This window comes from Panulirus ornatus, chromosome 47, assembly GCF_036320965.1.
Source record: "Panulirus ornatus isolate Po-2019 chromosome 47, ASM3632096v1, whole genome shotgun sequence".
Lineage (NCBI taxonomy): Eukaryota > Metazoa > Arthropoda > Malacostraca > Decapoda > Palinuridae > Panulirus > Panulirus ornatus.
The window spans coordinates 15619275-15644321 of record NC_092270.1 but is presented as its reverse complement, the minus strand read 5'-3'; the positions used below and the strand labels follow the sequence as shown (position 1 = coordinate 15644321).

At 43.4% G+C, this 25047-nt stretch overlaps 1 protein-coding gene across 2 annotated transcripts in view; it reads right to left on the bottom strand.

Annotated features, from left to right (window-relative positions):
- The window catches only part of LOC139763604 (glycine receptor subunit alpha-3-like), a 221190-nt gene that overhangs the window by 148954 nt on the left and 47189 nt on the right, over positions 1–25047 (bottom strand). For both annotated transcript variants that reach the window (XM_071689813.1, XM_071689814.1), the window contains exon 3: positions 1382–1449. In XM_071689813.1, the coding sequence (XP_071545914.1) occupies positions 1382–1449 (68 nt within the window). The remainder of the gene's footprint in view (positions 1–1381; positions 1450–25047) is intronic.

Below are 25047 nucleotides of genomic sequence, written 5' to 3'. Positions count from 1 at the left end.
ACCAGGGGCAGACGTCTTCGTGGCTTTGAGGCGGTGTGCTACCTCACCTACGGTAATAACCCCTGCTAGTTGTCCATGTTCTGAGTCACAATAGGTAATGACACGCTCATCCGGCTCAGATGGGTGAGAGAAGAGGGCTCACCAAAAGGGGTAGAGGCTTCCCGGCCCAACCGAAGTTGGCGGGGCCTCCCAGTCGCCTTTTAGGACCAGTCCAGCGGCCAAAGACTTATTCTGCCGATAAAGACACTGTACTTTCCGGTATGTTCCCGCCTAAGCCGGTTTCCGCGCAAAGGAACCTCCTCGGTACGGCGCGCGCTGCCAGAGATCGCTGACTGTCTTGGTCCATCTCTCCAACGATTCCGGCGGTCTTCGGGCGAGCCACACGAGCTGATCAGTTGCCTGGCATGCTTTGTGGCTACCCTGATCACGGCAAGGCTGTCACCCTGACGCAGGTGGTTCAGGGCAACATTTAAGACGTCCTCGACCCACGATGGAGTTGTGGCGCCAGGTCCGAGCGTGCCAAGATAGGTGGCAATCTCCGCAACAAAGGAAGCAACGGATTGGGATTGGGGAACCGGCGGAGTGTCGGGGAGAGACAGAACCGTGGGATCGGCTTCACGACCAGAAGCGGTAGGCTTCCCTCCTCCGAGTTGGGGTGTGCCTGCCTCTTGTGGACCCTACAGCCCCGACAGCTGGCAAAGTTGGTCCCACAATGTGGGCAGGTGGGAGAACGGTCGTCGGCCGCACCCCCTTGGCTGTTGTCGGCACCCGACATACCAACAGTGGCTGCTACGTTGGTCCGTGAGGATTGGTTATGTGTAGCGAGGGTGGACGCTCCGGCGAGGATCGCACAGTACTGCTACCCGAAGGAAGCAGAGGACTGCAGTCAGGAGACGGAGGCTGCCGCTATGCTTCACTCCTGGGATTGCTCTACAGTTGTTGTCCTTCTGTACCAGCAAACGGAGCTGGATAACTTCCGACTCTCAGCTGTTGGTTGATATGTTCTGGGTAATCAATCAACGAAGCTAAGGCTTCAAGTTCGCAGTCATTCAAGTTACTCGGCTTGGAAGGCTTTATAAAGCGAGCGATAATCCTTCTGCGACTCTATCAAAGGTCACGTCACACACGATCATATGAAAGGTCACGTCACACACGATCATATGAAAGGTCACGTCAAACAAGACCACGAAAGGTCACGTCACACACAACCACGAAAGTCTCATTCCTATAAGTGTACTAAATACCTTCCTTGCATTTTTTCCCTCACCATCGAGATGCATCACAATATTATGACTTAGGAGAGAGAGAGAGAGAGAGAGAGAGAGAGAGAGAGAGAGAGAGAGAGAGAGAGAGAGAGAGAGAGAGAGAGAGCAGGACTCACCATCTGGATGGGGTTGATGGAGCCGAAGCTACGTATGTACATCTGTATGTGGACCCGCGTGGCCGTGCCTGGGGAGGGAAGGGGACATAGAGGAGTAACAGCTGACCCTCACCACCTCACTACTGCTCACCACAACACACACCTCCACCCACGAGGTCAACATGCTGTGGGCGACCGAGGACTTGGCTGGGTCTACCAGAGTGAACGTAACATCTTTTATTATCAGTCATACATATTCGCCGTTTCCCGCGTCAGCGAGGTAGCGTTAAGAACAGAGGACTGAGCCTTAAAGGTAATACCCTCACTTGGCCGCCTTCTTTGTTCGTTCTTTTGGAAATTTAAGAACTGCAGGGGAGGGTTTCTAGCACTCCGCTCCCACCCTTTTAGTCGCATTCTACGACACGCAGGGAATACGTGGGAAGTATTCTTTCTCCACTATTCCCAGGTATGATATATATATATCTATATATATAAATATATATATATATATATATATATATATATATATATATATATATATATATATATATATATATATATATATATATATATATAAACAGAGAAGAGGTAGTGAAAGCTTTGCGGAAGATGAAAGCCGGCAAGGCAGCAGGTTTGGATGGTATTGCAGTGGAATTTATAAAAAAAAGGGGGTGACTGTATTGTTGACTGGTTGGTAAGGTTATTTAATGTATGTATGACTCATAGTGAGGTGCCTGAGGATTGGCGGAATGCGTGCGTAGTGCCATTGTACAAAGGCAAAGGGGATAAGAGTGAGTGCTCAAATTACAGAGGTATAAGTTTGTTGAGTATTCCTGGTAAATTATATGGGAGGGTATTGATTGAGAGGGTGAAAGCATGTACAGAGCATCAGATTAGGGAAGAGCAGTGTGGTTTCAGAAGTGGTAGAGGATGTGTGGATCAGGTGTTTGCTTTGAAGAATGTATGTGAGAAATACTTAGAAAAGCAAATGGATTTGTATGTAGCATTTATGGATCTGGAGAAGGCATATGATAGAGTTGATAGAGATGCTCTGTGGTAGGTATTAAGAATATATGGTGTGGGAGGAAAGTTGTTAGAAGCAGTGAAAAGTTTTTATCGAGGATGTAACGCATGTGTGCGTGTAGGAAGAGAGGAAAGTGATTGGTTCTCAGTGAATGTAGGTTTGCGGCAGGGGTGTGTGATGTCTCCATGGTTGTTTAATTTGTTTATGGATGGGGTTGTTAGGGAGGTAAATACAAGAATTTTGGAAAGAGGGGCAAGTATGAGGTCTGTTGGGGATGAGAGAGCTTGGGAAGTGAGTCAGTTGTTGTTCGCTGATGATACAGCGCTGGTGGCTGATTCATGTGAGAAACTGCAGAAGCTGGTGACTGAGTTTGGAAAAGTGTGTAGAAGAAGAAAGTTAAGAGTAAATGTGAATAAGAGCAAGGTTATTAGGTACAGTAGGGTTGAGGGTCAAGTCAATTGGGAAGTGAGTTTGAATGGAGAAAAACTGGAGGAAGTGAAGTGTTTTAGATATCTGGGAGTGGACCTGGCAGCGGATGGAACCATGGAAGCGGAAGTGGATCATAGGGTGGGGGAGGGGGCGAAAATCCTGGAGGCCTTGAAGAATGTGTGGAAGTCGAGAACATTATCTCGGAAAGCAAAAGTGGGTATGTTTCAAGGAATAGTGGTTCCAACAATGTTGTATGGTTGCGAGGCGTGGGCTATGGATAGAGTTGTGCGCAAGAGGATGGATGTGCTGGAAATGAGATGTTTGAGGACAATGTGTGGTGTGAGGTGGTTTGATCGAGTGAGTAACGTAAGAGTAAGAGAGATGTGTGGAAATAAAAAGAGCGTGGTTGAGAGAGCAGAAGAGGGTGTTTTGAAGTGGTTTGGGCACATGGAGAGGATGAGTGAGGAAAGATTGACCAAGAGGATATATGTGTCGGAGGTTGAGGGAACAAGGAGAAGAGGGAGACCAAATTGGAGGTGGAAAGATGGAGTGAAAAAGATTTTGTGTGATCGGGGCCTGAACATGCAGGAGGGTGAAAGGAGGGCAAGGAATAGAGTGAATTGGAGCGATGTGGTATACCGGGGTTGACGTGCTGTCAGTGGATTGAAGCAAGGCATGTGAAGCGTCTGGGGTAAACCATGGAAAGCTGTGTAGGTATGTATATTTGCGTGTGTGGACGTATGTATATACATGTGTATGGGGGGGGGCCATTTCTTTCGTCTGTTTCCTTGCGCTACCTCGCAAACGCGGGAGACAGCGACAAAGTATAATAAAAATAAAATAATATATATAAATAATATATATATATATAATAATATATAATATATATAATAATATATAATATATATAAATAAAATAATATATAATATATAATAATATATATATAAGTATACTTATGTAAGTAGGAAAGATGGCCAGAGAGCGTTATTGGATTACGTGTTAATTGACAGGCGCGCGAAAGAGAGACTTTTGGATGTTAATGTGCTGAGAGGTGCAACTGGAGGGATGTCTGATCATTATCTTGTGGAGGCTAAGGTGAAGATTTGTATGGGTTTTCAGAAAAGAAGAGTGAATGTTGGGGTGAAGAGGGTGGTGAGAGTAAGTGAGCTTGGGAAGGAGACCTGTGTGAGGAAGTACCAGGAGAGACTGAGTACAGAAAGGAAAAAGGTGAGAACAATGGAAGTAAGGGGAGTGGGGGAGGAATGGGATGTATTTAGGGAATCAGTGATGGATTGCGCAAAAGATGCTTGTGGCATGAGAAGAGTGGGAGGCGGGTTGATTAGAAAGGGTAGTGAGTGGTGGGATGAAGAAGTAAGAGTATTAGTGAAAGAGAAGAGAGAGGCATTTGGACGATTTTTGCAGGGAAAAAATGAAATTGAGTGGGAGATGTATAAAAGAAAGAGACAGGAGGTCAAGAGAAAGGTGCAAGAGGTGAAAAAAAGGGCAAATGAGAGTTGGGGTGAGAGAGTATCATTAAATTTTAGGGAGAATAAAAAGATGTTCTGGAAGGAGGTAAATAAAATGCGTAAGACAAGGGAGCAAATGGGAACTTCAGGGAAGGGCGCAAATGGGGACGTGATAACAAGTAGTGGTGATGTCAGAAGGAGATGGAGTGAGTATTTTAAAGGTTTGTTGAATGTGTTTGATGATAGAGTGGCAGATATAGGGTGTTTTGGTCGAGGTGGTGTGCAAAGTGAGAGGGTTAGGGAGAATGATTTGGTAAACAGAGAAAAGGTAGTAGAAGCTTTGCGGAAGATAAAAGCCGGCAAGGCAGCAGGTTTGGATGGTATTGCAGTGGAATTTATTTAAAAAGGGGGGGTGACTGTATTGTTGACTGGTTGGTAAGGTTATTTAATGTATGTATGACTCATGGTGAGGTGCCTGAGGATTGGCGAAATGCGTGATAGTGCCATTGTACAAAGGCAAAGGGGATAAGAGTGAGTGCTCAAATTACAGAGGTATAAGTTTGTTGAGTATTCCTGGTAAATTAAATGGGAGGATATTGATTGAGAGGGTGAAGGCATGTACAGAGCATCAGATTGGGGAAGAGCAGTGTAGTTTCAGAAGTGGTAGAGGATGTGTGGATCAGGTGTTTGCTTTGAAGAATGTATGTGAGAAATACTTAGAAAAGCAAATGGATTTCTATGTAGCATTTATGGATCTGGAGAAGGCATATGATAGAGTTGATAGAGATGCTCTGTGGAAGGTATTAAGAATATATGGTGTGGGAGGAAAGTTGTTAGAAGCAGTGAAAAGTTTTTATCGAGGATGTAAGGCATGTGCACGTGTAGGAAGAGAGGAAAGTGATTGGTTCTCAGTGAATGTAGGTTTGCGGCAGGGGTGTGTGATGTCTCCATGGTTGTTTAATTTGTTTATGGATGGGGTTGTTAGGGAGGTGAATGCAAGAGTTTTGGAAAGATGGGCAAGTATGAAGTCTGTTGGGGATGAGAGAGCTTGGGAAGTGAGTCAGTTGTTGTTCGCTGATGATACAGCGATGGTGGCTGATTCATGTAAGAAACTGCAGAAGCTGGTGACTGAGTTTGGTAAAGTGTGTGAAAGAAGAAAGTTAAGAGTAAATGTGAATAAGAGCAAGGTTATTAGGTACAGTAGGGTTGAGGGTCAAGTCAATTGGGAGGTGAGTTTGAATGGAGAAAAACTGGAGGAAGTGAAGTGTTTTAGATATCTGGGAGTGGATCTGGCAGCGGATGGAAACATGGAAGAGGAAGTGGATCATAGGGTGGGGGAGGGGGCGAAAATTCTGGGAGACTTGAAGAATGTGTGGAAGTCGAGAACATTATCTCGGAAAGCAAAAATGGGTATGTTTGAAGGAATAGTGGTTCCAACAATGTTGTATGGTTGCGAGACGTGGGCTATGGATAGAGTTGTGCGCAGGAGGATGGATGTGCTGGAAATGACATGTTTGAGGACAATATGTGGTGTGAGGTGGTTTGATCGAGTAAGTAACGTAAGGGTAAGAGAGATGTGTGGAAATAAAAAGAGCGTGGTTGAGAGAGCAGAAGAGGGTGTTTTGAAATGGTTCGGGCACATGGAGAGAATGAGTGAGGAAAGATTGACCAAGAGAATACATGTGTCGGAGGTGGAGGGAACGAGGAGAAGAGGGAGACCAAATTGGAGGTGGAAAGATGGAGTGAAAAAGATTTTGTGTGATCGGGGCCTGAACATGCAGGAGGGTGAAAGGAGGGCAAGGAATAGAGTGAATTGGAGCAATGTGGTATACCGGGGTTGACGTGCTGTCAGTGGATTGAATCAAGGCATGTGAAGCGTCTGGGGTAAACCATGGAAGGCTGTGTAGGTATGTATATTTGCGTGTGTGGACGTATGTATATACATGTGTATGGGGGTGGGTTGGGCCATTTCTTTCGTCTGTTTCCTTGCGCTACCTCGCAAACGCGGGAGACAGCGACAAAGCAAAAAAAAAATATATATATATATATATATATATATATATATATATATATATATATATATATATATATGTGAGAAATACTTAGAAAAGCAAATGGATTTCTATGTAGCATTTATGAATCTGGAGAAGGCATATGATAGAGTTGATAGAGATGCTCTGTGGAAGGTATTAAGAATATATGGTGTGGGAGGCAAGTTGTTAGAAGCAGTGAAAAGTTTTTATCGAGGATGTAAGGCATGTGCACGTGTAGGAAGAGAGGAAAGTGATTGGTTCTCAGTGAATGTAGGTTTGCGGCAGGGGTGTGTGATGTCTCCATGGTTGTTTAATTTGTTTATGGATGGGGTTGTTAGGGAGGTGAATGCAAGAGTTTTGGAAAGAGGTGCAAGGATGAAGTCTGTTGGGGATGAGAGAGCTTGGGAAGTGAGTCAGTTGTTGTTCGCTGATGATACAGCGCTGGTGGCTGATTCATGTGAGAAACTGCAGAAGCTGGTGACTGAGTTTGGTAAAGTGTGTGAAAGAAGAAAGTTAAGAGTAAATGTGAATAAGAGCAAGGTTATTAGGTACAGTAGGGTTGAGGGTCAATTTAATTGGGAGGTGAGTTTGAATGGAGAAAAACTGTAGGAAGTGAAGTGTTTTAGATATCTGGGAGTGGACCTGGCAGCGGATGGAACCATGGAAGCGGAAGTGGATCATAGGGTGGGGGAGGGGGCGAAAATTCTGGGAACCTTGAAGAATGTGTGGAAGTCGAGAACATTATCTCGGAAAGGAAAAATGGTTATGTTTGAAGGAATAGTGGTTCCAACAATGTTGTATGGTTGCGAGGCGTAGACTATGGATAGAGTTGTGCCCAGGAGGATGGATGTGCTGGAAATGAGATGTTTGAGGACAATGTGTGGTGTGAGGTGGTTTGATCGAGTAAGTAACGTAAGGGTAAGAGAGATGTGTGGAAATAAAAAGAGCGTGGTTGAGAGAGCAGAAGAGGGTGTTTTGAAATGGTTTGGTCACATGGAGAGAATGAGTGAGGAAAGATTGACCAAGAGGATATATGTGTCGGAGGTGGAGGGAACGAGGAGAAGAGGGAGACCAAATTGGAGGTGGAAAGATGGAGTGAAAAAGATTTTGTGTGATCGGGGCCTGAACATGCAGGAGGGTGAAAGGAGGGCAAAGAATAGAGTGAATTGGAGCGATGTGGTATACCGGAGTTGACGTGCTGTCAGTGGATTGAATCAAGGCATGTGTATGGGGGTGGGTTGGGCCATTTCTTTCGTCTGTTTCCTTGCGCTACCTCGCAAACGCGGGAGACAGCGACAAAGCAAAAAAAAAAAAAAAAAAAATATATATATATATATATATATATATATATATATATATATATATATATATATATATATATATATATATACAGGCGCGCGAAAGATATATATATATATATATATATATATATATATATATATATATATATATATATATCATCCCTGGGGATAGGAGAGAAGAATACTTCCCACGCATTCCTCGAGTCTTAAAAGGCGACTAATGGGGACGGGAGCGGGGGGGCTAGAAACCCTCCCCTCCTTGTATTTTAACTTTCTAAAAGGAGAAACAGAAGAAGGAGTAACGCGGGGAGTGCTCATCCTCATCGAAGGCTCAGATTGGGGTGTCTAAATGTGTGTGGATGTAACCAAAATGAGAAAAAAGGAGAGATAGGTAGTATGTTTGAGGAAAGGAACCTGGATGTTTTGGCTGTGAGTGAAACGAAGCTCAAGGGTAAAGGGGAAGAGTGGCTTGGGAATGTCTTGGGTGTAAAGTCAGGGGTTAGTGAGAGAACAAGAGCAAGGGAAGGAGTAGCACTACTCCAGAAACTGGAGTGGTGGGAGTATGTGATAGAATGTAAGAAATTAAACTCTAGATTGATATGGGTAAAACTGAAAGTTGATGGAGAGAGATGGGTGATTATTGGTGCATCTGCACCTGGGCATGAGAACAAAGATCATGAGAGGCAAGTGTTTTGGGAGCAGCTGAATGAGTGTGTTAGTGGTTTTGATGCACGAGACCGGGTTATAGCGATGGGTGATTTGAATGCAAAGGTGAGTAATATGGCAGTTGAGAAAATAATTGGTGTACATGGGGTGTTCAGTGTTGTAAATAGAAATGGTGAAGAGCTTGTAGATTTATATGCTGAAAAAGGGCTGGTGATTGGCAATAACTGGTTTAAAAAGCGAGATATACATAAGTATACGTATGTAAGTAGGAGAGATGGCCAGAGAGCGTTATTGGATTACGTGTTAATTGATAGGCGCACAAAAGAGAGACTTTTGGATGTTACTGGATGTTAATGTGCTTAGAGGTGCAACTGGAGGGATGTCTGAACATTATCTTGTGGAGGCGAAGGTGAAGATTTGTAGACGTTTTCAGAAAAGAAGAGAGAATTTTGGGGTAAAGAGAGTGGTGAGAGCAAGTGAGCTTGGGAAGGAGACTTGTGTGAGGAAGTACAAGGAGAGACTGAGTACAGAATGGAAAAAGGTGAGAACAAAGGAGGTAAGGGGAGTGGGAGAGGAATGGGATGTATTTAGGGAAGCAGCGATGGCTTGCGAAAAAGATGCTTGTAGCATGAGAAGCGTGGGAGGTGGGCAGATTAGAAAGGGTAATGTGTGGTGGAATAAAGAAGTAAGATTATTAGTGAAAGAGAAGAGAGAGGCATTTGGACGATTTTTGTAGGGAAATAATGCAAATGAGTGGGAGATGTATAAAAGAAAGAGGCAGGAGTTCAAAAGAAAAGTACAAGAGGTGAAAAAAGGGCAAATGAGAGTTGGGGTGAGAGAGTGTCATTAAATTTTAGGGAGAATAAAAAGATGTTTTGGATGGAGGTAAATAAAGTGCGTAAGACAAGGGAACAAATGGGAACTTCAGTGAAGGGGACTAATGGGGAGGCGATAACAAGTAGTGGTGATGTGAGAAGGAGGTGGAGTGAGTATTTTGAATGTTTGTTGAATGTGTTTGATGATAGAGTGGCAGGTATAGGGTGTTTTGGTCGAGATGGTGTGCAAAGTGAGAGGGTTAGGGAAAATGATTTGGTAAACAGAGAAGAGGTAGTAAAAGCTTTGCGGAAGATGAAAGCCGGCAAGGTAGTGGGTTTAGATGGTATCGCAGTGGAATTTATAAAAAAAAAAAAAAAGGTGGTGACTGTATTGTTGGTTGGTTGGAAAGGTTATTTAATGTATGTATGATTCATGGTGAGGTGCCTGAAGATTGGCGGAATGCGTGCATAGTGCCATTGTGCAAAGGCAAAGGGGACAAAGGTGAGTGTTCAAATGACAGAGGTATAAGTTTGTTGAGTATTCCTGGAAAATTATATGGGAGGGTATTGATTGAAAGGGTGAAGGCATGTACAGAGCATCAGATTGGGGAAAAGCAGTGTGGTTTCAGAAGTGGTAGAGGATGTGTGGATCAGGTGGTTGCTTTGAAGAATGTATGTGAGAAATACTCAGAAAAGCAAATGGATTTGTATGTAGCGTTTATGGATCTGGAGAAGGGCATATGATAGAGCTGATAGAGATGCTCTGTGGAAGGTATTAAGAATACATGGTGTGAGAGGCAAGTTGTTAGAAGCAGTGAAAAGTTTTTATCGAGGATGTAAGGAATGTGTACGTGCAGGAAGAGAGGAAAGTGATTGGTTCTCAGTGAATGTAGGTTTGCGGCAGGGGTGTGTGATGTCTCCATGGTTGTTTAATTTGTTTATGGATGGGGTTGTTAGGGAGGTGAATGAAAGAGTTTTGGAAAGAGGGGCAAGTATGCAGTCTGTTGTGGATGAGAGAGCTTGGGAAGTGAGTCAGTTGCTCGCTGATGATACAGCGCTTGTGGCTGATTCATGTGAGAAACTGCAGAAGTTGGTGACTGAGTTTGGTAAAGTGTGTGAAAGAAGAAAGTTGAGAGTAAATGTGTTGAGGGTCAAGTCAATTGGGAGGTAAGTTTGAATGGAGAAAAACTGAAGGCAGTGAAGTGTTTTAGATATCTGGGAGTAGATTTGGCAGCGGATGAAACGATGGAAGCGGAAGTGAATCATATTGTGGTGGAGGGGACGAAAATTCTGGGAGCCTTGAAGAATGTGTGGAAGTCGAGAACATTATCTCGGAAAGTAAAAATGGGTATGTTTGAAGGAATAGTGGTTCCAACAATGTTGTATGGTTGCGAGGCGTGGGCTATGGATAGAGTTGTGTGGAGGAGGTGGATGTGCTGGAAATGATATGTTTGCGGACAATTTGTGGTGTGAGGTGGTTTGATCGAGTAAGTAATAATAGGTTAAGAGAGATGTATGGTAATAAAAAGAGTGTGGTTGAGACTGCAGAAGAGGGTGTTTTAAAATGGTTTGGTCACATGGAGAGAATGAGTGAGGAAAGATTGACCAAGAGGATATATATGTCAGAGGTGGAGGGAACAAGAAGAAGTGGGAGACCAAATTGGAGGTGGAAAGATGGAGTGAAAAAGATTTTGAGTGATCGGGGCCTGAACATGCAGGAGGGTGAAAGGCGTGCATGGAATAGAGTGAATTGGAACGATGTGGTATACTGGAGTCGACGTGCTGTCAATGGATTGAACCAGGGCATGTGAAGCGTCTGGGGTAATCCATGGAAAGTTTTGTGGGGCCTGGATGTGGAAAGGGCGCCGTGGTTTCAGTGCATTATACATGACAGCTAGAGACTGAGTGTGAACGAATCTGGCCGTTCTTGTCTTTTCCTAGCGCTACCTCGCGCACATGAGGGGGAGGGGGTTGTTATTTCATGTGTGGCGGGATGGCGATGGGAATGAATAGAGGCAGACAGTATGAATTATGTACATGTGTATATATGTATATGTCAGTGTGTGTATATATATGTATACGTTGAGATGTATAGGTAAGTATATTTGCGTGTGTTGATGTGTATGTATATACATGTGTATGTGGGTGGGTTGGGCCATATTTCATATGTTTCCTTGCGTTACCTCGCTAACGCGGGAGATGGCGACAAAGCAAATAAAAAAGAAAACTGAGAGTAAATATGAATAAGAGCAAGGTACTTAGGTGCAGTAGTGTGGAGGGACAAGTTAATTGGGAGGTAAGTTTGAATGGATAAAAACTGGATAAAGTAAAGAGTTTTAGATATCTGGGAGTGAATTTAGCAGCGGATGGAACCACGGAAGTGGAAGTGTCACAGGGTGGGGGAGGGGCGAAGGTTCTGGGAGCATTGAAGAATGTGTGGAAGGTCAGAACATTATCTCGGAAAGCAAAAATGGGTATGTTTGAAGGAATAGTGGTTCCAACAATGTTATATGGTTGCGAGGCATGGGCTATAGATAGGGTCATGCGGAGGAGGGTGGATGTGTTGGAAATGAGATGTTTGAGGACAATATGTGGTGTGAGGTTATTTGATCGAGTAAGTAATGAAATGGTAAGAGAGATGTGTGGTAATAAAAAGAGTGTGGTTGAGAGAGCAGAAAAGGGTGTATTGAAATGGTCTGGTTACATGGAGAGAATGAGTGAGGAAAGCTTGACAAAGAGGATAGATGTGTCAGAGGTATGTATATGTATGTATGCGTTGAAATGTGTGTGTGTGTGTGTGGTTGTGTGTGTGTGTGTGTGTGTGTGTGTGTGTGTGTGTGTGTGTGTGTGTGTGTGTGTAGGTGTTTTTGTATATACATGTGTATGTGGATGGGTTGGGCCATTCTTTCGTCTATATATATATATATATATATATATATATATATATATATATATATATATATATATATATATATATATATATATATTATTTTTCTTTTTATTATACTTTGTCGCTGTCTCCCGCGTTTGCGAGGTAGCGCAAGGAAACAGACGAAAGAAATGGCCCAACCCCCCCCCCCATACACATGTATATACATACGTCCACACACGCAAATATACATACCTACACAGCTTTCCATGGTTTACCCCAGACGCTTCACATGCCTTGATTCAATCCACTGACAGCACGTCAACCCCGGTATACCACATCGCTCCAATTCACTCTATTCCTTGCCCTCCTTTCACCCTCCTGCATGTTCAGGCCCCGATCACACAAAATCTTTTTCACTCCATCTTTCCACCTCCAATTTGGTCTCCCTCTTCTCCTCGTTCCCTCCACCTCCGACACATATATCCTCTTGGTCAATCTTTCCTCACTCATTCTCTCCATGTGCCCAAACCACTTCAAAACACCCTCTTCTGCTCTCTCAACCACGCTCTTTTTATTTCCACACATCTCTCTTACCCTTACGTTACTCACTCGATCAAACCACCTCACACCACACATTGTCCTCAAAAATCTCATTTCCAGCACATCCATCCTCCTGCGCACAACTCTATCCATAGCCCACGCCTCGCAACCATACAACATTGTTGGAACCACTATTCCTTCAAACATACCCATTTTTGCTTTCCGAGATAATGTTCTCGACTTCCACACATTCTTCAAGGCCCCCAGAATTTTCGCCCCCTCCCCCACCCTATGATCCACTTCCGCTTCCATGGTTCCATCCGCTGCCAGGTCCACTCCCAGATATCTAAAACACTTCACTTCCTCCAGTTTTTCTCCATTCAAACTCACCTCCCAATTGACTTGACCCTCAACCCTACTGTACCTAATAACCTTGCTCTTATTCACATTTACTCTTAACTTTCTTCTCCCACACACTTTACCAAACTCAGTCACCAGCTTCTGCAGTTTCTCACATGAATCAGCCACCATCGCTGTATCATCAGCGAACAACAACTGACTCACTTCCCAAGCTCTCTCATCCCCAACAGACTTCATACTTGCCCCTCTTTCCAAAACTCTTGCATTTACCTCCCTAACAACCCCATCCATAAACAAATTAAACAACCATGGAGACATCACACACCCCTGCCGCAAACCTACATTCACTGAGAACCAATCACTTTCCTCTCTTCCTACACGTACACATGCCTTACATCCTCGATACAAACTTTTCACTGCTTCTAACAACTTTCCTCCCACACCATATATTCTTAATACCTTCCACAGAGCATCTCTATCAACTCTATCATATGCCTTCTCCAGATCCATAAATGCTACATACAAATCCATTTGCTTTTCTAAGTATTTCTCACATACATTCTTCAAAGCAAACACCTGATCCACACATCCTCTACCACTTCTGAAACCACACTGCTCTTCCCCAATCTTATGCTCTGTACATGCCTTCACCCTCTCAATCAATACCCTCCCATATAGTTCACCGGGAATACTCAACAAACTTATACCTCTGTAATTTGAGCACTCACTCTTATCCCCTTTGCCTTTGTACAATGGCACTATGCACGCATTCCGCCAATCCTCAGGCACCTCACCATGAGTCATACATACATTAAATAACCTTACCAACCAGTCAATAATACAGTCACCCCCTTATTAAATAAATTCCACTGCAATACCATCCAAACCTGCTGCCTTCCCGGCTTTCATCTTCCGCAAAGCTTTCACTACCTCTTCTCTGTTTACCAAATCACTTTCCCTAACCATCTCACTTTGCACACCACCTCGACCAAAACACCTATATCTGCCACTCTATCATCACACACATTCAACAAACCTTCAAAATACTCACTCCATCTCCTTCTCACATCACCACTACTTGTTATCACCTCCCCATTTGCGCCCTTCACTGAAGTTCCCATTTGCTCCCTTGTCTTACGCACTTTATTTACCTCCTTCCAGAACATCTTTTTATTCTCCCTAAAATTTAATGATACTCTCTCACCCCAACTCTCATTTGCCCTTTTTTTCACCTCTTGCACCTTTCACTTGACCTCCTGTCTCTTTCTTTTATACATCTCCCACTCAATTGCATTTTTTCCCTGCAAAAATCGTCCAAATGCCTCTCTCTTCTCTTTCACTAATACTCTTACTTCTTCATCCCACCACTCACTACCCTTTCTAATCAACCCACCTCCCACTCTTCTCATGCCACAAGCATCTTTTGCGCAATCCATCACTGATTCCCTAAATACATCCCATTCCTCCCCCACTCACCTTACTTCCATTGTTCTCACCTTTTTCCATTCTGTACTCAGTCTCTCCTGGTACTTCCTCACACAGGTCTCCTTCCCAAGCTCACTTACTCTCACCACCCTCTTCACCCCAACATTCACTCTTCTTTTCTGAAAAACCCATACAAATCTTCACCTTAGCCTCCATAAGATAATGATCAGACATCCCTCCAGTTGCACCTCTCAGCACATTAACATCCAAAAGTGTCTCTTTCGCACGCCTATCAATAAACACGTAATCCAATAACGCTCTCTGGCCTCTCTCCTACTTACATAAGTATACTTATATATATATGTATATATATATATATATATATATATATATATATATATATATATATATATATATATATATATATATATATATATATATATATATATATATACATATATATATATATATATATATATATATATATATATATATATATATATATATATATATATTTTTTTTTTTTTTTTTTTTGCTTTGTCGCTGTCTCCCGAGTTTGCGAGGTAGCGCAAGGAAACAGACGAAAGAAATGGCCCAACCCCCCCCCCCATACACATGTACATACACACGTCCACACACGCAAATATACATACCTACACAGCTTTCCATGGTTTACCCCAGACGCTTCACATGCCTTGATTCACTCCACTGACAGCACGTCAACCCCTGTATACCACATCGCTCCAATTCACTCTATTCCTTGCCCTCCTTTCACCCTCCTGCATGTTCAGGCCCCGATCACACAAAATCTTTTTCACTCCATCTTTCCACCTCCAATTTGGTCTCCCTCTTCTCCTCGTTCCCTCCACCTCCGACACATATATCCTCTTGGTCAATCTTTCCTCACTCATTCTCTCCATGTGCCCAAACCATTTCAAAACACCCTCTTCTGCTCTCTCAACCACGCTCTTTTTATTTCCACACATCTCTCTTACCCTTACGTTACTTACTCGATCAAACCACCTCACACCACACATTGTCCTCAAACATCTCATTTCCAGCACATCCACCCCCTGCGCACAACTCTATCCATAGCCCACGCCTCGCAACCATACAATATTGTTGGAACCACTATTCCTTCAAACATACCCATTTTTGCTTTCCGAGATAATGTTCTCGACTTCCACACATTCTTCAAGGCTCCCAGAATTTTCGCCCCCTCCCCCACCCTATGATCCGCTTCCGCTTCCATGGTTCCATCCGCTGCCAGATCCACTCCCAGATATCTAAAACACTTTACTTCCTCCAGTTTTTCTACATTCAAACTTACCTACCAGTTGACTTGACCCTCAACCCTACTGTACCTGATAACCTTGCTCTTATTCACATTTACTCTTAACTTTCTTCTTTCACACACTTTACCAAACTCAGTCACCAGCTTCTGCAGTTTCTCACATGAATCAGCCACCAGCGCTGTATCATCAGCCAACAACATCTGACTCACTTCCCAAGCTCTCTCATCCCCAACAGACTTCATACTTGCCCCTCTTTCCAAAACTCTTGAATTCACCACCCTAACAACCCCATCAATAAACAAATTAAACAACCATAGAGACATCACACACCCCTGCCGCAAACCTACATTCACTGAGAACCAATCACTTTCCTCTCTTCCTACACGTACACATGCCTTACATCCTCGATAAAAACTTTTCACTGCTTCTAACAACTTGCCTCCCACACCATATAATCTTAATACCTTCCACAGAGCATCTCTATCAACTCTATCATATGCCTTCTCCAGATTCATAAATGCTACATACAAATCCATTTGCTTTTCTAAGTATATCTCACATCCATTTTTCAAAGCAAACACCTGATCCACACATCCTCTACCACTTCTGAAACCACACTGCTCTTCCCATATATACATATATATATGTATATACATATATATATATATATATATATATATATATATATATATATATATATATATATATATATATATATATATATATATATATATATATATATATATATATATATATATATATATATATATATATATAACTGGAAATGGTGAGGAGCTTGTAGATTTATGTGCTGAAAAAGGACTGGTGATTGGGAATACCTGGTTTAAAAAGAGAGATATACATAAGTATACGTATGTAAGTAGGAGAGAAGACCAGAGAGCGTTATTGAATTACGTGTTGATTGATAGGCGCGTGAAAGAGAGACTTTTGGATGTTGATATGCTGAGAGGGGCAACTGGAGGGGTGCCTGATCATTATCTTATGCAGGCGAAGGTGAAGATTTGCAGGGGTTTTCATAAAGAAGAGAGAATGTTGGGGTGAAGACAGTGGTGAGAGCAAGTGAGCTTGGAAAAGAGACTTGTGTGAGGAAGTACTAGGAGAGATTGAGTGCAGAATGGAAAAAGGTGAGAGCAAATGGAGTAAGGGGAGTGCAGGAGAAATGGAATGTATTCAGGGAAGCAGGGATGGCTTGCGCAAAAGGTGCCCGTGGCATGAGAAAGTTGGGAGGTGCGCAGATTAGAAAGGGTAGTTAGTGGTGGGATGAAGAAGTCAGATTGTTAGTGAAAGAAAAGAGAGAGGCATTTGGATGATTTTTGCAGGGAAATAGTGCAAATGACTGGGAGATGTATAAAAGAAAGAGGCAAGTCAAGAGAAAGGTGCAAGAGGTGAAAAAGAGGGCAAAGGAGAGTATGGGTGAGAGATTATCGTTAAATTTCAGGGAGAATAAAAAGATGTTTTGGAAGGAGGTAAATAAAGCGCGTAAGACAAGAGAACAAATGGGAGCATCGGTGAATGGGGCTAATGGGGAGGTAATAACAAGAAGTGGGGAAGTGAGAAGGCGATGGAGTGAGTATTTTGAAGGCTTGTTGAATGTGTTCAATGATACAGTTGTAGATATAGGGTGTTTTGGACGAGGTGGTGTGCTAAGTGAAAGGGTCAAGGAGATTGGTTTTTAAACAGAGAAGAGGTAGTGAAAGCGTTGCGGAAGATGAAAGCCGGCAAGGCGGCGGGTTTGGATGGATATTCAATGTACGTATGGCTCATGGTGAAGTGCCTGAGTATTGGCGGAATGCATGCATAGTACCAATGTACAAAGGCAAAGGGGATAAAGGTGAGTGTTCAGATTACAGTGGTATAAGTTTGTTGAGTATTCCTGGGAAATTATATGGAAGGGTGTTGATTGAGAGGGTGAGGGCATGTACAGAGCATTAGACTGAGGAAGAGCAGTGTGGTTTCAGAAGTGGTAGAGAATGCGTGGATCAGGTGTTTGCTTTGAAGAATGTGTGAAATACTTAGAAAAACAAATGGATTTGTATGTAGCATTAATGGATTTGGAGAGGGCATATGACAGAGTTGATAGAGATACTCTGTGGAAGGTATTAAGAATATATGGTGTGGGAGGTAAGTTGCTAGAAGCAGTGAAAAGTTTTTATTGAGGATGTACGTCATGTGCACGAGTAGGAAGAGAGGAAAGTAATTGGTTCCCATTGAAAGTCGGTTTGCGGCAGGGGTGCGTGATGTCTCCATGGTTGTTTAATTTGTTTATGGATGGGGTTGTTAGGGGGTGAAAGCAAGAGGTTTGGAGAAAGAGGCAAGTATGCAGTCGGTTGTAGATGAGAGGGCTTGGGAAGTGAGTCAGTTGTTGTTCGCTGATGATACAGCGCTGGTGGCTGATTCGGGTGAGAAACCGCAGAAGCTGGTGACTGAGTTTGGTAAAGTGTGTGAAAGAAGAAAGCTGAGAGTAAATGTGAATAAGAGCAAGGTTATTAGGTACAGTGGAGTGGAGGGACAGGTTAATTGGGAGTTAAGTTTGAATGGAGAAAAACTGGAGGAAGTGAAGTGTTGTAGACATCTATGGGTAGATTTGGCAGCGGATGGAACCACAGAAGCGGAAGTGAGTTACAGTGGGGGGAGGGGGCGAAAGTTGTGGGAGCGTTGAAGAATGTGTGGAAGGCGAGAACATTATCTCGGAAAGCAAAAATGGGTATGTTTGAAGGAATAGTAGTTCCAACAATGTTATATGATTGCGAGGCGTGGTCTATGGATAGGGTTGTGCGGAGGAGGGTGGATGTGTTGGAAATGCGATGTTTGGTTTGGTCGAGTAAGTAATGAAAGGGTAAGAGAGATGCGTGGTAATAAAAAGAGTGTGGTTGAGAGAGCAGAAGAGGGTGTATTGAAATGATTTGGTCACATGGAGAGAATGAGAGAGGAAAGATTGACAAAGAGGATATATGTGTCAGAGGTGGAGGGAGCGAGGAGAAGTGGGAGACCAAATTGGAGGTGGAAGGATGGAAAAAGACTTTGAGCGATCGGGGCCTGAACATGCATGAGGGTGAAAGGCGTGCAAGGAATAGAATGAATTGGAACGATGTGGTATACCGGGGTCGACGTACTGTCAACTGACTGAACCAGGGCATGTGAAACGTCTGGGGTAAACCATGGAAAGGGGCTTGTATGAGGATAGGGAGCTGTGGTTTTAGTGCATTACACATGACAGCTAGAGACTGAGTGTGAACGAATGTGGCCATTTTGTGTGTTTTCCTGGCGCTTTCTTGCTGAAGCAGGGGATAGAGATGCTGTTTCTTGTGGAGCGGGGTTGCGCAGGGAACGTGTGTGTGTGTGTGTGTGTGTGTGTGTGTGTGTGTGTGTGTGTGTGTGTGTGTGTGTGTGTGTGTGTGTGTGCATCAATGTATATTCATTTTGTAATTTCGTAACATGTATTTTGTTGCCTGAATTTCATTCTAACATGTAATAACTCACATGAAGTAATCATTTACCTTCTGTCAAATAAATATTGTATTCCATCATGTAGTTCAAACATATTGCATCATGCAGAACAGGTAACACACGTCACATGGAAGCGTCACCCTCACATTACGTTCACAGTGATCCAGCAAACCAGAGAAGTTGATCAAGCTGAGCTTTAGTAGGTCACCACCCGTCCGTCCTGACTCATTAAGCTGAGCTTGGTAGGTCACCACCAGCCCGTCTTCACTCGTTAAGCTGAGCTTGGTAGGTCACCAGCCGCCCGTCTTCACTCGTTAAGCTGAGCTTGGTAGGTCATCACCCGCCCGCCCACACTCGTCCTCCTCTCACCATGGTGATGTAGAGCCACGCGAAGTGCGCCGCTGCTGCCACCCTGGCGTGAGAGGCAGTGGTCAGCCAGCAGGCTCTGAGGTCAGGCCAGCCGCTGCCGGCATCACTGTGGTTACGTTGATAAAGCCGGGTGAACTAGCACCACCGCTGGGGTTCGAACCGGCCCGCCTCTGGTCAACCAGGACGTAGCACTATATATACCATGGCTTCGTGATCCATCCAGCCACAGAGAGTGACCCGTCAGCCATCCATCATCTACACAATGACAACAGCTTCATGTGTCTACAGACAACAGCTTCATGTTTACAGACAACAGCTTCATGTGTCTACAGACAACAGCTTCACGTGTCTACAGACAACAGCTTCATGTGTCTACAGACAACACCTTCACGTGTCTACAGACAACAGCTTCATGTGTCTACAGACAACAGCTTCACGTGTCTACAAACAACTGCTTCATGTGTCTACAGACAACTGCTTCACATGTCTACAGACAACAGCTTTACGTGTCTACAGACAACAGCTTCATGTGTCTACAGACAACAGCTTCATGTGTCTACAGACAACAGCTTCACGTGTCTACAGACAACTGCCTCACGTGTCTACAGACAACAGCTTCATGTGTCTACAGACAACAGCTTCACGTGTCTACAGACAACAGCTTCATGTGTCTACAGACAACTGCCTCACGTGTCTACAGACAACAGTTTTACGTGTCTACAGACAACAGCTTCATGTGTCTACAGACAACAGCTTCACGTGTCTACAGACAACAGCTTCATGTGTCTACAGACAACAGCTTCACGTGTCTACAAACAACTGCTTCATGTGTCTACAGACAACTGCTTCACGTGTCTACAGACAACTGCCTCATGTGTCTACAGACAACTGCCTCACGTGTCTACAGACAACAGCTTCATGTGTCTACAGACAACTGCCTTCCGTGTCTACAGACAACAGCTTCATGTGTCTACAGACAACTGCCTTCCGTGTCTACAGACAACTGCGTCACGTGTCTACAGACAACTGCCTCATGTGTCTACAGACAACTGCCTCACGTGTCTACAGACAACAGCTTTATGTGTCTACAGACAACTGCTTCACGTGTCTACAGACAACAGCTTCACGTGTCTACAGACAACTGCCTCACGTGTCTACAGACAACAGCTTCATGTGTCTACAGACAACTGCTTCACGTGTCTACAGACAACTGCCTCATGTGTCTACAGACAACTGCCTCACGTGTCTACAGACAACAGCTTCATGTGTCTACAGACAACTGCCTCACGTGTCTACAGACAACTGCCTCACGTGTCTACAGACAACAGCTTCATGTGTCTACAGACAACTGCTTCACGTGTCTACAGACAACTGCCTCATGTGTCTACAGACAACTGCCTCACGTGTCTACAGACAACAGCTTCATGTGTCTACAGACAACTGCCTCATGTGTCTACAGACAACTGCCTCACGTGTCTACAGACAACAGCTTCACGTGTCTACAGACAACTGCCTCACGTGTCTACAGACAACAGCTTCATGTGTCTACAGACAACAGCTTCACGTGTCTACAGACAACTGCCTCATGTGTCTACAGACAACTGCCTCACGTGTCTACAGACAACAGCTTCATGTGTCTACAGACAACTGCCTTCCGTGTCTACAGACAACTGCTTCACGTGTCTACAGACAACTGCCTCATGTGTCTACAGACAACTGCCTTCCGTGTCTACAGACAACAGCTTCATGTGTCTACAGACAACTGCCTTCCGTGTCTACAGACAACTGCGTCACGTGTCTACAGTTCATTTTACCACAGTCTGTCATCTGACCAAACATCTGGTTTTACTGGAGTCACTTTGCATGTCACTGATCGTTCAATCGAGGCGTTCGTAATCTGCCTAAATCTATATAACGACAGGCGAGTAATGAGTTACCAATGATATCACAGAGTAACGATAGGCTAGTAGTGAGTTGCCAATTTTATCACAGACTAACGATGGGCTAATAGTGAGTTACCAATGATATCAGAGTAACGATAGGCTAGTTGTGAGTTACCAATGATATCACAGAGTAACGATAGGCTAGTAGTGAGTTACCAATGATATCACAGAGTAACGATAGGCTAGTAGTGAGTTACCAATGATATCAGAGTAACGATAGGCTAGTTGTGAGTTACCATTGATATCACAGAGTAACGATAGGCTAGTAGTGAGTTACCAATGATATCACAGAGTAACGATAGGCTAATGGTGAGTTACCAATGATATCACAGAGTAACGATAGGCTAGTAGTGAGTTACCAATGATATCACAGATTAACGATAGGCTAGTAGTGAGTTGCCAATGATATCAAAGAGTAACTGTACGCTAGTAGTGAGTTACAAATGATATCACAGAGTAACGATAGGCTAGTAGTGAGTTACCAATAGTATCACAAAGTAACGATAGGCTAGTAGTGAGTTACCAATGATATTACAGAGTAACGATAGGCCACTAGAGAGTTACCAATGATATCACAAAGTAACGATAAGCTACTTGCGAGTTACCAATGATATCACAGAAAAAAGATAGGCTAGTAGTGAGTTACCATTGATATCACAGAGTAACGGTAGGCTAGTGGTGAGTTACCAATGATATCACAGAATAACGATAGGCTAGTAGTGAGTTACCAATTTTATCACAGACTAACGATGGGCTAATAGTGAGTTACCAATGATATCAGAGTAACGATAGGCTAGTTGTGAGTTACCATTGATATCACAGAGTAACGATAGGCTAGTGGTGAGCTACCAATGATATCACAGAATAACGATGGGCTAGTAGTGAGTTACCAATGATATCAGAGTAACGACAGGCTAGTTGTGAGCTACCAATGATATAACAGAATAACGATAGGCTAGTAGTGAGTTACCAATGGTATCACAGAGTGACGATGGGCTAGTAGTGAGTTACCAACGATATCACGGTCTCGGTTCAGTTCACTGTACACGTAGCGTCTGAATTTTCCTTAAAAAAGTCATCTACGATTGGTCAGAGAGACGACGTTTAATACTCAGTTCATACACACCTCATTCCAACACGATGCACATAATCTTCATATATATCTTTACCTTCACAATAATCCAACAAGATACATACATACTTCATATATATCTTTACCTTCACAATAACCCAACAAGATACATACATACTTCATATATATCTTTACCTTCACAATAATCCAACAAGATACATACATACTTCATATATATCTTTACCTTCACAATAATCCAACAAGATACACATAATCTTCATATATATATCTTTACCTTAACAAATATCCAACAAGATACACATATACTTCATGATGAAAGATGAAAGCCGACAAGGCAGCAGGTTTGGATGGTATTGCAGTGGAATTTATTAAAAAAGGGGGTGACTGTATTGTTGACTGATTGGTAAGGTTATGTAATGTATGTATGACTCATGGTGAGGTGCCTGAGGATTGGCGGAATGCTTGCATAGTGTCATTGTATAAAGCCAAAGAGGATAAGAGTGAGTGCTCAAAATACAGAGATATAAGTTTGTTGAGTATTCCTGGTAAATTGTATGGGAGGGTATTGATTGAGATGGTGAAGGCATGTACAGAGCATCAGATTGGGGAAGAGCAGTGTGGTTTCACAAGTGGTAGAGGATGTGTAGATCAGGTGTTTGCTTTGAAGAATGTATGTGAGAAATACTTAGAAAAACAAATGGATTTGTATGTAGCATTTATGGATCTGGAGAAGGCATATGATACTGTTGGTAGAGATGCTCTGTGGAAGGTACAAAGAATATATGGTGTGGGAGGCAAGTTGTTAGAAGCAGTGAAAAGTTTTTATCGAGGATGTAAGGCATGTGTACGTGTAGGAAGAGAGGAAAGTGATTGGTTCTCAGTGAATGTAGGTTTGCGGCACGGCAGGGGTGTGTGATGTCTCCATGGTTGTTTAATTTGTTTATGGATGGGGTTGTTAGGAGGTAAATGCAAGAGTTTCGGAAAGAGGGGCAAGTATGCAGTCTGTTGGGGATGAGAGAGCTTGGGAAGTGAGTCAGTTGTTGTTCGCTGATGATACAGCGCTGGTAGCTGATTCATGTGAGAAACTGCAGAAGCTGGTGACTGAGTTTGGTAAAGTGTGTGAAAGAAGAAAGTTAAGAGTAAATGTGAATAAGAGCAAGGTTATTTAGTACAGTAGGGTTAAGGGTCAAATCAATTGGGAGGTAAGTTTGAATGGAGAAAAACTGGAGGAAATAGAGTGTTTTAGATACCTGGGAGTGGATCTGGCAGCGGATGGAACCATGGAAGCGGAAGTAAATCATAGGGTGGGGGAGGGGGCGAAAATCCTGGGAGCCTTGAAGAAGGTGTGGAAGTCGAGAACATTATCTCGGAAAGCAAAAATGGGTATGTTTGAGGGAATAGTAGTTCCAACAATGTTGTATGGTTGCGAGGCGTGGGCTATGGATAGAGTTGTGCGCAGGAGGGTGGATGTGCTGGAAATGAGATGTTTGAGGACAATAAGTGGTGTGAGGTGGTTTGATCGAGTAAGTAATGTAAGGGTAAGAGAGATGTGTGGAAATAAAAAAGAGCGTGGTTGAGAGAGCAGAAGAGGGTGTTTTGAAATGGTTTGGGCACATGGAGAGAATGAGTGAGGAAAGATTGACCAAGAGGATATATGTGTCGGAGGTGGAGGGAACGAGGAGAAGTGGGAGACCAAAATGGAGGTGGAAAGATGGAGTGAAAAAGATTTTGTGTGATCGGGGACTGAACATGCAGGAGGGTGAAAGGAGGGCAAGGAATAGAGTGAATTGGATCGATGTGGTATACCGGGGTCGACGTGCTGTCAATGGATTGAATCAGGGCATGTGAAGCGTCTTGGGTAAACCATGGAAAGTTGTGTGGGGCCTGGGTGTGAAAAGTGAGCTGTGGCTGCGGGCATTATTGCATGACAGCTGGAGACTGAGTATGAACGAATGGGGCCTTTGTTGTCTTTTCCTGGCGCTGCCTCTCGCACATGAGGGGCAAGGGGGATGTTATTCCGTGTGTGGAGGGGGGTGGCGATGGAGGTGAGTAGGGGCAGACAGTGTGAATTGTGTGCATGTGTATATGTGTGTGTCTGTGTGTGTATATGTGTGTGTACGTTGGGATGTGTGGGTATATATGTTTGCGTGTGTGGATGTGTGTGTGTGTGCATGTGTGTGGGGGTGGGTTGGGCCATTTCTTTCATCTGTTTCCTTGCGCTACCTCGCAGGCGCGGGAGACAGCGACAAAGCAAAATAAAAAATAATAATGATAATAATAATAATAATAATATATATATATATATATATATATATATATATATATATATATATATATATATATATATATATGTATATATATATATATTTGCTTTCTCGCTGTCTCCCGCGTTTGCGAGGTAGCGAAAGGAAACAGACGAAAGAAATGGCCCAAACCACCCCCATACACATGTATATACATACGTCTACACACGCAGATATACATACCTACACAGCTTTCCATGGTTTACCCCAAACGCTTCATATCACTGATTCAATCCACTGACAGCACGTCAACCCCGGAATACCACATCGATCCAATTCACTCTA